Source organism: Pungitius pungitius, chromosome 20 (assembly GCF_949316345.1).
Source record: "Pungitius pungitius chromosome 20, fPunPun2.1, whole genome shotgun sequence".
Taxonomy (NCBI): domain Eukaryota; kingdom Metazoa; phylum Chordata; class Actinopteri; order Perciformes; family Gasterosteidae; genus Pungitius; species Pungitius pungitius.
Window position 1 is genome coordinate 3,236,189 of NC_084919.1, and position 16,295 is coordinate 3,252,483.

Genomic DNA, 16,295 nt, shown 5'->3' on the forward strand with positions numbered 1-16,295 from the left:
ATTTAACACAAATTTGTTTATACTTTGTTACTACTGCATATTAAATATTGTCTGGCAAAACATTACAACCTTTAAACTTTGGAGCTGAGTTGAGTAAAAATGCTCAGTCAAAAAGAAAAAAATTCTCTTGAATTTTGAAATTGGTTGGTCTGCCCTGTCAAATTCCTTGTATGTCTAACATATTTTGGCAGTAAATGTTCCTGATTCCCGATTGCAACTGAATTATAACATGTCCAGACTATTGTTACACATTTAAATGATGAGCCAGGCTGTCTAATTACGATGACATAAAATAAGGCCCACAGATTATATGAATAAACACACCATTTATTAGAGAATATCCAGTATATTAGCCATCCTACTTTACATACACTTTCACCATCACAATTATTTATGAGGGACGGAAAAACTGCCCATTCATGCTTGGAAGCTATCATTATGTTTATATTGAATTTATTTTTGATTTCCTTTTCCTTTTTTATTTTATTAGTTTGATTATTATTTAGTTATAAGTTAAGTCTGATGATCAATAGCAGCTCAAATATTGATTTCAACGTTTTATTTCCTTAAATCTATAAATAATGGACACATAATTGAGTTGAAAAATTGTTAACACAAGTAACCCATAACTCGTTTTGCTATTTAAATCTGTGACCACCAAAAAAACAATTATCATTAGATCAGTTGCTGAGATAGATTTTACCAAGAAGAATAAAATAAAGTTTTCTGCAAACCCGTAAAGGGTATGAATTAATCAGTTGATGCTATCCTTTGCATGAACTGAAAAAAACCATTACCAACAACATTACCAATTATCCTTTCCAGGATTTAAAGCTTTAAAGCTAGGCCTTTCTTAATTGACCCCCATACACTCCCTGTCCATCCACCTTCGGCCCCCCCACTCCACTGGTAAGGCTACTTTTGATTACAAGTCTGATGATCAATAGCAGCTCAAATATTAATTTGTCCTTCCCATGAATCTATAAATATTGGATAAATAATTGAGTTGAAAAATGATTAACACAAGTTACCGGATCAAAATTTAGAAATTGAACAGCACTTAATGTGCAGAAAACTCTTTGTTTTATTTTTTCTTCTTAAATGGATTTTTGATCCAATCCAAACTAATCCCACCATCTTCGGCCCCCCCCACCCTGGGCGTTTCCACTGGTAAGGCTACTGTTTGGGTCGAAGAGCTCCAGTAATTTGTTTCCTATCTCAGTGACAGCAGCATTATTCTCATCACACTTCAGTAATCCACGTGTCTCATGGTAGAAAACGTTGACATGCAACACAACTTTGGCGTTAACATTCCATGTTTTCATAGTAGACGTTGCCCTGACTTGGTGTGTGTGGTGCATCAACACCAGAATGACAGGTTTATCATCTGAGCACAAGAGAGAGAGAGAGAAGAGAGAGACAGGAGTTACCAAAAGATCATCCTTTACCAACACATTAACAAGTTTATTACTAAACTTTGTCAGAAAAAACTTTCTAATTCAAAATTCTATTAAAAATTTAAAAAATGATAATTTCCATTTCAATATTAAAAAAGGCTGAAAAATCCTTCCCTCACCGATAAAATGGGACATGGCTGCCTCAACGTCTGACGCAACGCGAGAACTGATCGGACAGAAGACAAAAGTGACCGAGTGGTTGTCGTCTTCACAAAGCTGATTGTGAACTTTTTTCTTTATTTTCTCCATCAGCGTCAGGTGGGCGTCAAAGGTTTTACCACCGACAACCATCCTGTACGATGTGGCTGTAGGAAGAGGAATGGCTGTGAGTGTGAGACAGATTAATACATTTACAAGAACAGTAGAATATAATCATTGAAATATCTTTGATGCATAGACAACTTTATCAGAAAGACACACTCGTAATAAGAGATACAGCATTATCAATGAGTCAGATTTACTTTCACACCCACTCAGAAGGACTGAAAGAAAAGAAAGTTACAAATGTTTAGTCGACAAATGCACTGTTTATAAAATTACTAACTAAATTCTAAACTAAATTAGAAAAAAAACATGGTTCCAAAAGCGCTCTCGCCATGGAAGTAAATCATCATGTCATCGGGTTTTGAAAGAAAAATGGGATTGAATTTCTAGCACGGAATATTTATGCATTGAAATTATTTATTTGAACTTTTTTCAACGTTAAAATACTGCAAAAAATTCAACTGCAAAAAATTGAACGTTAAAATATTCAACCGCAAAAAATTGAAATGCAAATAATTTATTTTCCGATGACACAGATTTACTTCCATACTCCCCTTTTTCCGTGTTAAAATAAAATGTATTTTGTATACTGCATGATTTAATTCACTTTTTTGTGAATGATTGTGAATTTTGGTATCATAAGGTTAAGTTTGTGTTGTAGAAATTAACAAACATGAGAATGAGATTGATGATAAAACTGTACATGTCATAAAAGTACGAAATGAAAGTGATCATCATCTTGAGTTTTAATGAAAACTCAAAGTGGACCAAACTCACTGAACAAGAGACAGAGACAGAGTAGAAGAGAGGGAGCTTCACCTGCTGACTCACATGAACAAATGTTAACATGCATATTTATTTTTAAAATGGTATGTGTCATAAAGCTGTGAGCAGAAAGTTATATTCACTGCGTTTTGGTTCTTGACGGGAACACGGTTGTGACTTCCACCCATCACCGCTGTGAGAGGTACCTGAACATGTCCAAGAGCCTGTAACATGAAATGTCCAAATGAACTTACTGACTAAAATGTATTGTACATCATTTAAAAATTCTGCCCCTAAAGAGACAATCAGGTAGAGTTGTAACGACACTTGAAGGTGGACACTGCTCATTAGACGAGAGAGAGAGAGAGAGAAAGAGAGAGAGAGAGAGAGCTTCACCTGCTGCTCTGCGTGGGGGGGGTTAATATAAACTTATATTTACGAATAATAAGAGGCAAATTTCACTGTTCTTGTTCAATAATGTCCAAAGATCCGATTCGCTCTTCTGGGTTGGAGGATAAATGCAAAATCTAAATAGCATTTGAAGGGGGAGGGGGGCAGGGGGAGGGGAGTTTAAGTGTATTCTCTCCTGGCACAAAGCTCTGTGGGAACATTGAATAAATGTAAGTTTGAATTAGTTATTTCTTATAATTCTTTATGAGGAAAAAACTACATTTGATACCTGAATTAAACCTCTTTTTTTCCAAGTTAAAAATTAAAAAGACATTATTAATAGATAGAAAGACGAAAAACAAACAAATCATTGCCCAACTTCTAACTGGATAATTATATTTAACAAAAGACTTAAAAACGTGGAAATTGATTTCAAGCAGCTGTTGTTTAAGGATATTATTCCACTAACACTCCACTGAGAGCTTTGAGTAGGATACTGTTCCGTGGATTAAAAGGTATTTCAACGAATCAAGTGCATTATTTTGCCCGGCCAGGATAGTTCCCCACTCCATGATCACTGTCTGAGGTACCTGAACCTGCTGAAAACTCTGTAACATGAAGTGTGCAAAGGAATTTACTGACTCCAAAATGTATTGTACATTATTTACTGGATACAGCTCATTAAACACGAGAGAGAGAGAGAGAGAGAGAGAGAGAGAGAGAGAGAAAGAGGAAGAGAGAAAGAGAGAGTTGAAGAGAGGGAGCTTCACCTGCTGCTGCTTGTGGAGGTCCATCACTTTGGGGAATCTGATGCTCCTCACGACCACCGCTGGGCAGAGGCCTCCCATGTGACCCGGCCTCTGTTAGGGAAACAGCATTATGTAATTACTGACTTTGAAAAATGAACCATATTAACTAAACGCCAATATTTAGCAGAGTTGACAGATGTTTTCTCTGCAACCAGAAGGCCACAGAGACTGTGAAGAGATGCTGAACACAAGCTGGGGAGGAGGAGGAGCATCACCTGGTGTTTCTCCTGGTGAGGTGTCCATCGTGTCGACCAGAAGCTCCTTCGACTCACTGCTGGCTGATTCATGGTCCGATGGATTTGTTTTGTATTCGTTCAGAAAGTCGATGTGAGCTTCGATGACAGTCAGGACTTTATCCATTTGGGTCTTCATGTCCATCAGGAGACCGAGGTATTCAACCAAGACCCCATTGTCAGTTAGAGCAGCTGGAGGAGAAGGACCAGGTTTTGTGTGTTAGAATGTGGATGACAGAATAAAAGTATGGATGTGCACCATTTGCATCTGGATGAAGACAATTATCGAGCAAAACCTTTCATCCCCACAGACTGCAGACAAAAGTTATGTTTAGTTCAAAAAAGATACTTTAAGGAGAGAAGTAAACATCTTCAAACAAACAAAATGTCTGTCACAGGGGAAAGTGAAAGTAAGTGCAAACCTCTCAAAGACTCCTCTGGGATGAACCCCTTCACCTTCTTTAGGATCTGATCGATTGGCTGTGGAAACAAAAATAATACATTTTAAAACCCTCAGAGACTACAGTTATCAGTAATCTGTGCTCTAGTCCCTCTAATCCCACTTGTCAGTTCACCTGCTTGTGGATTATGTCAAAAATGGCCCTTCTGCGTTTCATATTCTTATTTCCTGGAAGCAGGTCGCGCAGTTCATCTCTAGTCAGGACCTGGATGTCTGAGTCACTTTGTAAATCAGCGTCTGCAACAACGAGGTGAGCAGTTGGAAAAGTGCTAAAACAGGGAAGTTACTGAATATCTTTCAACCATTTAAGATAAATATAGTGAACATTTCTTTACACAGTGACGCAGTTAAACAGAATGACTAAAGAATGCTATTCAAACGTCAAATGTGAGCTTTAAACCACAGTGAAACCACATACTGTAACTATGTTTATGGCTTGTTTTTATTATCTAATCCTCGTCGATAAAAATAAGATCATTAACCTCTCAAATAATCAGCTGCTTCTTTATCGATGTTTTGTATTTTCTTCAGTAAACCCGACATGACTTCACCTGTAAAGCAGAATAAAAGAAACATGTATTATTCTATTATTCCGGTACATGGTCTTTTCTCTTGTCCGTGTGACGTGTTGGTGAAAGATCGGGATACAAACCAGCTGTGTAGACGAGTCGAACCAAAGGAACCAGAGGGGAAGCGATCGATCACACGACGGGGGATTCGATTATTATATTAGGAGTCAGCTGTCGATCATTTAACCAAACAATACTTTATAAATCTATGCTGTATTTCTACTCCAAGCTGGTCCTCACAACAACCCCTATTTACAGTAAAAAGAAAGTGAAAGTATAAGAACAGTGACGATGATTTTTCTTTGGTCTCTTATCAGTTTTAAACATGTTGCGTCACCGCCATCTGCTGGATTTGAACTGAACTCCTCTCTCTGAATCACAGGATTCACAGTGAAGCCAGCAGGGGGCAGCACGTGACAGCTTCCAAACCCTGCTCAGAACACATGTACCCAATCACAGTGTCCCCCCCTCACCCCTAAACCCTCAGGGACTATATTTACAATTGAGGGTATTTATTTCATATTCTTATATTATCACAAAATGTGCAGCCGATTGTTAGACTCTGTACGTTGAATAGATGAGCGAGGCTTATGGTATTTAATCAAAATTACGATGACATGAAAAAGGCCCACAGATTAGATGAATAAACACACCATTTATTAGAGAGTATAAGGAATATCAGTCAATCTACTTTACATACAATTTGACCAACACATTTATATATGAGGAAGAGCAAAACCTCCCATTCATGCTTGTAAGCTAGCATTATGTTTATATTGAATCTTTATTCACTTTTATTTAAGTTTGCTTATTATTTAATTATAAGTTAAGTCTGATGATCAATAGCAGCTCAAATACTATTTAAAATTTTCCTTCCCATTGAATAAATAATTGAGTTGAAAAATTGTTAACACAAGTAACTGGATAAATATTTAGAAATTTAACAGCACTTAATGTGCAGTTAACTTCGTTTTGCTATTTAAATCTGTACAATTATCATTAGATCAGTTGCTGTGATAGATTTTACCAAGAAGGATAAAATAATGTGTTCTGCAGTTCGCAAATGGTCTAAATGAATCAGGTGATTTTATCCATTGCATAAATTAAAATAATGCGATAACCAACACTGCCAACTTAATACAAAGACATTTTGGGAAACGGCCATCTAAACCTATTCCCACCACCTTCAGCCCCCCCACTCTCTGCGTTTCCACTGGTAAGGTTACTTTTCGAAGAAGGTATCCAGTAATTCTTTTCCTATCTCAGTGACAGCAGTATTATTCTCATCACACGGCAGTAATCCACATGTCTGATGGTAGAAAACGTTGACATGCAACACAACTTTGGCGTTAACATTCCATGTTTTCATAGTAGACGTTGCCCTGACTTGGTGTGTGTGGTGCATCAACACCAGAATGACAGGTTTATCATCTGAGCACAAGAGAGAGAGAGAGAAGAGAGAGACAGGAGTTACCAAAAGATCATCCTTTACCAACACATCAACAAGTTTATTACTACACTTTGATTATTTGTCAGGAATAACTTTCAGATTTCAAAATTCTATTTAAAGTAAAGGCAGAAAAATCCTTCCCTCACCGTTAACTTGGGTCATGGCTGCTTCAACGTCTGACGCAACGCGAGAACTGATCGGACAGAAGACAAAAGTGACCGAGTGGTTGTCGTCTTCACAAAGCTGGATCTGAACTTGTTTCTCTATTTCCTCCATCAGCCTCAGGTGGGTCCCAAAAGTTTGACCGCCGACAACCATCCTGTACGATGTGGCTGTAGAAAGAGGAATGGCTGTGAGTGTGAGACAGATTAATACATTTACAAGAACAGTAGAATATAATCATTAAAATATCTTTGATGCATAGTTTAGAAAAACTACAAAAATGAAAGGATAAGTTTTCAAATGATTATTTTATGTTCATTCATACATTCTGTTTCAAACCGTGTCAATGTCTTATTAGACAACTTATCAGAAGACACACTCATAATAAGAGACACAGCATTATCAATGAGTCAGATCTCTTTTCACACCCACTCAGAATGACTGAAAGAAAAGCAAAGTTACAATTATGTGTTGAGCTGTAACAGAAACTCAAAGTGGACAAAACTCACTGAACAAGAGACAAAGACAAAGACAGAGTGGAAGGAAGGGAGCTTCACCTGCTGCTTGTGGACGGGGTTCACTTTTCCATTAAAAAGCTTATTTTGTGAAAATAACAGTTGTAAAGAGAAGCACAATGATGCAACAATGGATTTAGAACTTTACTTTTAACACTGGATTAAAAGGTATTTCCTCATCAAGAGGATAACTGTGTTTTAAAATGTGTCGATGGAGGGACCGTCAGACATGGAAGATATTAAAGCTCAATTATGTTCAGTTATACAACCACAGTGCTCAAACAAAGGAAGTGCATTGAAGGGGCTGCTGTGGACATGAACAAATGTTAACATCAATATTTATTTTAGAAATGGTATATGTCATGAATCTGTGAGGAGGAAGAAAGTTATATTTACGTTGTTTTGGGGCCTCCACAATCACATAATCGCTGTCCGAGGTATCTGAAACTGCCGATAACTCTGTAACATGAAATGTGCAAATGAACTTACTGACTCCAAATTTACTGGACACTGCTCATTAAACATGAGAGAGAGAGAGAGAGAGAGAGAGAGACTCACCTGCTCCTGCTTGTGGAGGTCCATCACTTTGGGGAATCTGATGCTCCTCATGACCACCGCTGGACAGAGGCCTCACATGTGACCCGGCCTCTGTTAGGGAAACAGCATTATGTAATTACTGACTTTAAAAAATGAACCATATTAACTAAACACCAATATTAAACAGATGTTTACTCTGCAACCAGAAGGCCACAGAGACTGTGAAGAGATGCTGAACACAAGCTGCGCTGGAGGAGGAGCATCACCTGGTGTTTCTCCTGGTGAGGTGTCCATCCGGTCGACCACGAGCTCCTTCGACTCACTGCTGGCTGATTCATGGTCCGATGGATTTGTTTTGTATTCGTTCAGAAAGTCGATGTGACCTTCGATGACGTCTGCGTTTCCACCCGTAAGGCTACTTTTCGGGTCGAATCGCTGCACTTTTCCTATTGCAGTGACAGCAGCATCATTCTCATCACACTGCAGTAATTCACATGTCTCATTTAACTATAAAAATATTAATCTAATTAATTAGAGGCTTTGTAATTAATTAATCGAAATTAATCGCATTTTAATTGCATAAATATTTGACCTGAGAACAGTGAGAAGTCATTTTTTTCACATGGATTTTTATTTTTGTTCAACCAATTCCAGCAGACAAGTGTAGCAATAGCATATTTAGAAATATAGTACTTTCAGAAATTCAGGTAGCCTATAGGTAAGTAGACCTTCTGTAAACTAGGTTTTTTTAAGTAGAGCAATACTTTCAAGTACATTCAGAACATTGGTTATTTTTTCAGACGTGGTCTTAGTTACCCTGGTCCTTAAACCAGTCATCTGGTGCAGGGTGGGTTGGGTGTGGGTCCTTGTACCCGGAGTCGGGCTAACGTCCACGCTAGCTGCTAATTGTTTTGCGTTGAGGTGATACTTGAGGCTCGATGTGAATTCCTTGTTGCACAGCTTGCACACAACCACGCTCTTATCGACGCTTCCATCCGTGTGTTTATTATAATACGATTTCCCATTCACGGGGCCAACCGACACGGTCTCGTCAGCTTCTTCGTTCATGTTCACTGTGGTTTGTTGTTGTCTGAAGTCATGAACGCTAGTTGGTGCTCCAGTATAATCGGTAAACTCCGAAACTCATCCAGTGAGAAACGTTCCGCGGTTGCAAAAAATAAGTGTACAAATGCGTAAAAAATGTTTAATGCGTTATTTTTTGTGTAATTAATTAATCTTAATTCACATTGTAATTAATTAATCGTAATTAACGCGCTAAAGTCCCGGCCCTAGTTTTAACAGAACCTCAAAGTGGACAAAACTCACTGAGCAAGAGACAAAGACAAAGAGGGACAGAGTGGAAGGGAGGGAGCTTCACCTGCTGCTTGTGGACGGGGTTCACTTTGGCTTTTCGACTCCTCTGGATTAGTACGACCTGACAAGGACGTAGAGAGATTTTTTTTCCATTAAAAAGCTTATTTTGTGAAAATAACAGTAGTAAGTAGAAGCACAATGATGCAACAATGGATTTTGGATACACTAACCCTTGAACCTAACCGTGAACTTTACTTTTAACACTGGATTAAAATGTATTTCTTCACCAAGAGGATAACTGTATTTTTAAATATGTCATGAATGTGTGAGGAGGAAGCAAGTTATATTCACGTCGTTTCGGGTGTGACTCCCCCCCAACGCCGCTGTCAGAGGTACCTGAACATGCCGAAGAGCCTGTAACATGAAATGAACTTACTGACTCCAAAATGTTTTGTACATCCTTAAAAAAATCGGCCCCTAAAGAGACAATCAGGCAGAGCTGTAACGGCACTTGAAGGCGGACACTGCTCATTAGACACGAGAGAGCGAGAGAGAGAGAGAGAGAGAGACTCACCTGCTGCTGCTTGTGGAGGTCCATCACTTTTGGGATTCTGGAGATCCTCAGAATCAGAATCCTTGCTGGCTGAATTATCCAGAAATGTCCAGGACTCTATTAGGAAACCAGCATTATGTAATTACTGACTTTGAAAAATGAACCATATTAACTAAACACCGATATTAAGCAGATGTTTACTCTGCAACCAGAAAGCCACAGAGACTGTGAAGAGATGCTGAACACAAGCTGCGCTGACTGATCACAGAACCACACCAGCATTTATATGTCATCATTATAGCATTATCTAAATGTATTACATATTTTCTAAAAATAAGTTTCTTCTTTCATGAGAAAAAATTTAAATTAAATAAGAGATCACTTCACCAGAAGGATGCCTCCCGTATGAAAAATGTCACATCTGAGCTGATGTGATTTACTCAAAATTTGAGAGAGATTTTGAATCTCAAATGCTACTCATTAAACAATCGAGTTTAAAGTGGAGGAGGAGGAGCATCACCTGGTGTTTCTCCTGGTGAGGTGTCCATCAGGTCGACCAGAAGCTCCTTCGACTCACTGCTGGCTGATTCATGGTCCGATGGATTTGTTTTGTATTCGTTCAGAAAGTCGATGTGACCTTCGATGACGGTCAGGACTTTATCCATTTGGGTCTTCATGTCCATCAGGAGACCGAGGTATTCAACCAAGACCCCATTGTCAGTTAGAGCAGCTGGAGGAGAAGGACCAGGTTTTATGTGTTAGAATGTGGATGACAGAATAAAAGTATGGATGTGCACCATTTGCATCTGGATGGGGACAATTATCGAGCAAAACCTTTCATCCCCACAGACTGCAGACAGAAGTTATGTTTAGTTCAACAAGAAAAAGACACTTTAAGAAGGAGAGATGTAAACATCTTCAAACAATCAAAATGTCTGTCACGGGGGAAAGTGAAAGTAAGTGCAAACCTCTCAAAGACTCCTCTGGGATGAACCCCTTCACCTTCTTTAGGATCTGATCTATTGGCTGTGGAAACAAAAATAATACATTTTACAACCCTCAGAGACTACAGTTATCAGTAATCTGTGCTCTAGTCCCTCTAATCCCACTTGTCAGTTCACCTGCTTGTGGATTATGTCAAAAATGGCCCTTCTGCGTTTCATATTCTTATTTCCTGGAAGCAGGTCGCGCAGTTCATCTCTAGTCAGGACCTGGATGTCTGAGTCACTTTGTAAACCAGCTTCTGCAACAACGAGGTGAGCAGTTGGAAAAGTGCTAAAACAGGGAAGTTACTGAATATCTTTTAAGAGAAATATAGTAAACTTTACATTACAGTGACGCAGTTAAACAGAATGACTAAAGAATGCTATTCAAAGGTCAAATGTGAGCTTCAAACCACAGTGAAACCACATACTGTAACTATGTTTATGGCTTGTTTTTATTATCTAATCCTCGTCGATAAAAATAAGATCATTAACCTCTCAACTCATCAGCTGCTTGTTTGTCGATGTTTTGTATTTTCTTCAGTAAACCCGACATGACGTCACCTGTAAAGCAGAATAAACGAAACATGTATTATTCTATTATTCCGGTACATGGTCTTTTCTCTTGTCCGTGTGACGTGTTGGTGAAAGATCGGGATACAAACCAGCTGTGTAGACGAGTCGAACCAAAGGAACCAGAGGGGAAGCGATCGATCACACGACGGGGGATTCGATTATTATATTAGGAGTCAGCTGTCGATCATTTAACCAAACAATACTTTATAAATCTATGCTGTATTTCTACTCCAAGCTGGTCCTCACAACAACCCCTATTTACAGTAAAAAGAAAGTGAAAGTATAAGAACAGTGACGATGATTTTTCTTTGGTCTCTTATCAGTTTTAAACATGTTGCGTCACCGCCATCTGCTGGATTTAAACTGAACTCCTCTCTCTGAATCACAGGATTCACAGTGAAGCCAGCAGGGGGCAGCACGTGACAGCTCCCAAAACCTGCTCAGATCCCATGTACCCAATCCCCCCTGACCCCTGACCCCTGAACGCTGAACCTTTATTTACATTTGCGGGTATTTATATCTGATGAATGAGTAAATATAGACTGATTTTGTTTTTATCCACAATGTTTTACATATGTACATTTTAATGTGACAGTCTGAACACACGTGTGAGGGGGGAGGGGGGGGGATTTGTTTACCTTTTCTCTCCTACTGCAATGGCTTCTGGGAAATTCCAACCAACGCCAACTTACAGAAAAAGGTTGATAAAATGTCTGCTAGTGAGCTTAAAACACTCGGCGGTGTGACACACCTAAAAAAGGAATCTTAATGGAGAGGTTTTTAGGGAGCGATTTGGCCTGCAGGACGGAGCCGACAGCAAACGTCTCGGCCCACTTTCTGATCTCATTCATGGAGGTCAAGATTTCGCAAGAGGCCGAGGATTTATTTATGATGCATTTTTACAAGACAAACGCCTTTCACAATAAAAGCATCTAGAATAAAATATGATAGTGAACAAAAAGGGTAGTTTTTTTAAAAATAAATATGAATAACATGATCTAGAAGTAAGATTGAATCATTTTTGATAATATTGTGTTTTTCAATTGAGTAAAAACCGACCAAACAAAATCCAGTAAGGCCATTTAAAACAAATCTGTTGTTGTGCAAAAACAGCAATTTCACAATTATCTCTTATTGGCTTCCAATCTGCCGTGATTGCTGCAAAATAAAAAGCAAAACACCATCCATCTATCGCCGTTCTATTCGTCCGTAGTTGCTCTCATACCCTCCTCCTGCTCCATCTTCTACTCTACCAGATGATTGTGAATGATGCACAAACAGAAGCAAATACAGAGCAAATCGACAGCGGCGTCGTGTTTGCCGATGTGCTTAGAATCCGACAGCGTGATCAAAGACGTCGGGCCGCGGTTCAGTTCGGGATTGAGTCGCGACAACAAGATTAAATCCTCCATTGCGAAGTCCGCCGTGTGCACTCGAGCTGCTGTACACCACTGCAGGCCGGTGAAGACGGCACGCAGGTAAACAATGCCACAGGTGTGGGCGGTTGTCTGAGGCAACGCCACCCGAGACGAGTGGAGGAGGCGAATGTTTATCCAATAATATCCCCCCCCCGAGGGAGGCGCAATCCAGTCGAAAGACGGCAAAACGGCAGGAACTAAAGGGATAGAAGATGAAATGCAATATTGAGGGCAGACGAAGAATTCGGTTTTATTGTCATTTATTGCAAAAGATCCATTTTGTTTGGTAAAATCAAAACAACTCGTGACAGTCAATGTCTCGTGGAGGCCTTTTCACATTCTCCGCAGCCGTGCAAATGAAGGATTGCGTTGTAATTTTCAGCGCACAGCGGGCAAAAAGGCACAAAATCTCTCCGGCAGCAACAAGGCGCTGACCCGACGTCGACCTTTCACACCCAGTAGAAAGCTGAAGTCAAGAAGAAGACGAAGAGGAAGAAGAAGAAGAAGAAGACGACGTCCTGGTGCATCTGGGTCCTTTGATAGGAAGCGCAGCGAGATAAAGGGGAGATGAGACGCCGCTGTGGAACAGCGATGCAACTCACGCTGCTCCGCACCGCGTCCATCCTCCTCTTTAACGCGCTCAATTATTGCAAAATGTGATGTTCTCTCGTCGAGGCCCAGGCAACATGCTAGATTAAAAGTCAGGGCTTTGTGGATTCAGACACACACACACACTTGCTCACAGTCACATGCGTCGCCCTCAGTTATTATGCATTCATAAATCAAAAGGTTGTGACGGAAATTAATCTAAAACGATGGCGAGTGTAAGTCACCGGATGCAAATATGACAGCTTTATTAGAAAACTAGATTGCTAGAATTTGTCTGAGTTAATGTGACACTTTTTTGATTAAATAGAAATCTCCCCCCCCCCCCCCCCTCCCCCCTCCCCCCTCCTCCATTCGCTTTAATGCGTCGAGGCTGATTTGGGGAGGCGGATTAGGCCACCGGCGGCCCGTCGTCTCTCTGTTGTTGTTCCTCCTGTTGTCATCCGTTCACAACACAGCAAACCGCCTTTTAATTATGTTCAATTCTTCATTCAGTCTCTGCTCCAAATACATCTTTCGAGAATCACTCATTTGGGGGACTTCTTGGGAAGACACAAACGAGTTGCCGACATTTTTGAATGAATCCAGGTGGGGGACATTTCACAAATAAAAGCGGACAATTTACTGATTCTTTGTTATGTATAAAATGCGTTTTCTTCTCCATGAACCGCATCGAGCTGCGGCTCCGCCTGCACCATTAATCACACTTAGTCTCTGCTCTGTCTCAATCGGGCTGTCTCTGGTGCTTCTGCTCATTCCCTCTGATGCTCCCTCGTCGAGCAGCATGAACTCACCTGCTCCTCGTTTTTTCCCTCTTGATTGAAGTCGCCAGGAGAGGAGGAGGAGGAGGAAGAGGAGGAGGAGTTAAATGACTTCAGTCTTACCTGTCAGTGCTGTTTTCTGTCTTTCACGAGTCAACTACCCTGAACACAATTGCCTCATCCGCATCTCTCCCTCTCCTGCTGTACATCTACCTGTCAGATGGAGATATTTAATGTAGGTCAGAGGTGATTTGTGCATTAAAGAGGGAGATGTTTGTGTTATGATGGAACGGGAGTGCCGCTGCTTATCTGACTGTAGTGAAGTTATTCCACCTCTCAGAGGGGAGGAGGAGGAGGAGGAGGAGGAGGAAGAGGGGGCAGTGGAGGGTGAGCGATAACCAGCCTGCCGCAGGGGGAGCGAAGCTAAGTGGCAGCTAACGACAAAATGCAGATCACAGGCCGACGTGCGCGGCCTGGAGGTCTGAGAGGAAGAGTTTTGTATTCGATGCAAACAGCCGAGTGCGGCGACTGCGAGACGTGTGCGTGTGTGTGTGCGTGTGTGTGTGTATGTGCGTGTATGTGTGTGTGAGAGAGGGATTCTAGATGTAAGGGCTAAAGAGTGCTTTGGGAGTGGAGCCAGGAGGGATGTTGCAGCAGCAGCAGCAGCAGCCGAGGCGGGATGACTTAAGCATGAGAGCAGGGTTGGGTAGAGTCCCTGGAGAGGGGGGGTCTGATACAGTGGATGGCGTCGACTGCAAACATGCACCAAGCACATATACGATTAACTGTGGTGCATCTTTGGGGACTAAAAATGGGCCTTGTTGCCAGGTAGAAGAACAACAGCAAAAGCAATGCAACCGCTTTCTGTAACCGGCACACATTTATTGAAGTGCTGGATATTTCAGGCCTTCAGCCATGAACGTTTATAAAAAAAAAAACACACACATTACAGCCACTACAGCGGCGATGCGGCGTCGCTGCGTTTTTTTTTTTTAAAACGTCCACGCGCATCCACGTGACAGCGTGGGTTGTGGCGTGTGATGGTCCTGGGAGTGTGATCCCTCTGATGGTGACAGCAGCGTGGAGAAACAGATTAGCTTCTCCGAGCCGTGGCCACCGAATGAAAGGAGCATCTCAAGTTGACAAACCCCACGAGGAAATTTAATATCCTCCTCATTTCACCGACAAACACTAGATTACAGAGCTGTGTGAGGGGGGGGGGGATTTATTTGTGCACGGGTATGATATCAAATAGTTTGACAGTATCTGTCTTATTATTCCATTTATGGAAAGTAGAGAACACCGTGCTGTGCGTTTATTAAGATTGAACCGTGACATTAAATTCATCTGACAAGATTAAAATGGATCCCCAAACGGGGGGGGGGGTGGGATAGGATAAAGCACATGGGTTACAACCAGATGCATCAATGCTGGTTATACGTTACACTGTGAAAAAAGATCCAAATTTTACAGAAAATAACTGTTTTTTTACAGTATTTTGTACTATGTAAATGTAAAACTATGTAAATATGGTCAAAGCTCCAAAAATAAAGATATTATCTGTAAATCAACAGTCCAACTGTAAATTTAAGTAGTATGCTAATGACAAATATTTTTTTTCTTCATTGTTTAATGTAATTCTTAGTGCATTATAATAGTAAAGGAAAAATCAATAAAATAAATGTGTTTCTCTGTAAAATAGTTTCTACGGTTTTTGTTTAGTAGCCACTGCTGCCAGTCATTTGACCTTCTTTTTATGTTTTTTTTTTTTTTTTTTACAGTGTAGGTTACTACCAAAGCAGCTGCAATCCCTTCGAATCACATCAACACTCAAAGAGACACATATTTATTCATGCGCTTCTCTTCAATGCATATGGATGATATAATGTAATACTCAGTTTAGCTAATTATATTCATTTATTTACATTTATATTCAATACTTTTCTTTCCCTGTCCCAGTCATTGCACGTGGTGGAACACGTGGCCCTTTCCCACACAAGACAAATCTTTTATTAGTGAGGGAAGGATCGGTTTTCTCATCTAAACACAGTTCATTGGTTTACACGTTGGTGATCTGGTGCGGCGTGTAGAGCACACAGCTTGTCGTGATTACGATCATTTCTCGGTGGGGGGGGGGGCCCTGCACACACTCTCTGGACTCTTGGCAGCGTGAGACTCGTCGTGTGGTTGAGTTCTAATCAAAGGTCGGAGCCACCGCTGATCCTGAAAGCTGTTGGAGATTTTCCGGATGGAAGATATTAATAAAGGCCGCCGTCCGCAATCGAAACACAACTGCAAACCGGCGGGGTTTCGTCATATGTGTCCGAGATGTTAAATAGACAATAAAAGATGAATAATTGTGAATAATAGAGCAAGGCGGGTGTTAAATCTCGACAGTTGGGATGTTGGGAGTCTATTAGACAGTTCTCAGAAATTAGTGATGACTCTGCAACGCACCCCCCCTCTAACCCCC

The 16,295-nt window shown here is 40.6% G+C and overlaps 2 protein-coding genes across 5 annotated transcripts; both read right to left on the reverse strand.

The window, feature by feature from the left end:
* Positions 1-469: 469 nt before the first annotated feature.
* LOC119195105 (uncharacterized) lies at positions 470-5,267 on the reverse strand. 2 transcript variants are annotated; one of them, XM_062559407.1, is made up of 9 exons: positions 5,031-5,267; positions 4,861-4,929; positions 4,494-4,615; positions 4,341-4,398; positions 3,901-4,110; positions 3,647-3,736; positions 2,630-2,710; positions 1,577-1,762; positions 470-1,387 (listed from the first exon to the last, which is right to left on the reverse strand). In XM_062559407.1, exons 2-9 carry the CDS (start codon positions 4,919-4,921, stop codon positions 1,125-1,127), a joined length of 1,071 nt encoding a protein of 356 aa, XP_062415391.1. In that variant the 5' UTR covers positions 4,922-4,929; positions 5,031-5,267; the 3' UTR covers positions 470-1,124. The 2 variants fall into 2 exon arrangements, with proteins under 2 accessions (XP_062415391.1, XP_037305648.2); XM_037449751.2 differs by lacking the exon at positions 2,630-2,710 and having other exon boundaries at positions 5,031-5,266.
* A 320-nt stretch (positions 5,268-5,587) lies between these two features.
* On the reverse strand, positions 5,588-11,367 carry LOC119195106 (uncharacterized). Of its 3 annotated transcripts, none has more exons than XM_062559405.1 (13): positions 11,127-11,367; positions 10,957-11,025; positions 10,600-10,721; positions 10,447-10,504; positions 9,999-10,208; positions 9,500-9,595; positions 9,322-9,339; positions 8,990-9,046; positions 7,878-8,057; positions 7,633-7,722; positions 7,471-7,533; positions 6,544-6,729; positions 5,588-6,378 (listed from the first exon to the last, which is right to left on the reverse strand). In XM_062559405.1, the coding sequence occupies exons 2-13, from the start codon at positions 11,015-11,017 to the stop codon at positions 6,170-6,172; spliced, it is 1,350 nt and encodes a 449-aa protein (XP_062415389.1). In that variant the 5' UTR covers positions 11,018-11,025; positions 11,127-11,367; the 3' UTR covers positions 5,588-6,169. The 3 variants fall into 3 exon arrangements, with proteins under 3 accessions (XP_062415389.1, XP_062415388.1, XP_062415390.1); XM_062559404.1 differs by having other exon boundaries at positions 9,277-9,339; XM_062559406.1 differs by lacking the exon at positions 7,878-8,057 and having other exon boundaries at positions 9,277-9,339; positions 11,127-11,366.
* Positions 11,368-16,295: the final 4,928 nt, after the last annotated feature.

What these genes read in the sequence shown, in the direction of transcription:
- LOC119195105 (XM_062559407.1), bottom strand. Translation starts at nt 4,921, where the DNA reads ATGTCGGGTTTACTGAAGAAAATACAAAACATCGATAAAGAAGCAGCT. An exon ending in CCCAGAGGAGTCTTTGAGAG is followed by an intron (nt 4,111 to 4,340) that starts GTTTGCACTTAC and finishes CTTCTCCTCCAG; the next exon opens with CTGCTCTAACTGACAATGGG. An exon ending in AGCCATGTCCCATTTTATCG is followed by an intron (nt 1,388 to 1,576) that starts GTGAGGGAAGGA and finishes TCTTGTGCTCAG; the next exon opens with ATGATAAACCTGTCATTCTG.
- LOC119195106 (XM_062559404.1), bottom strand. Translation starts at nt 11,017, where the DNA reads ATGTCGGGTTTACTGAAGAAAATACAAAACATCGACAAACAAGCAGCT. An exon ending in TTGACATAATCCACAAGCAG is followed by an intron (nt 10,505 to 10,599) that starts GTGAACTGACAA and finishes TTGTTTCCACAG; the next exon opens with CCAATAGATCAGATCCTAAA. An exon ending in GGAGTCACACCCGAAACGAC is followed by an intron (nt 9,047 to 9,276) that starts GTGAATATAACT and finishes CGTCCTTGTCAG; the next exon opens with GTCGTACTAATCCAGAGGAG.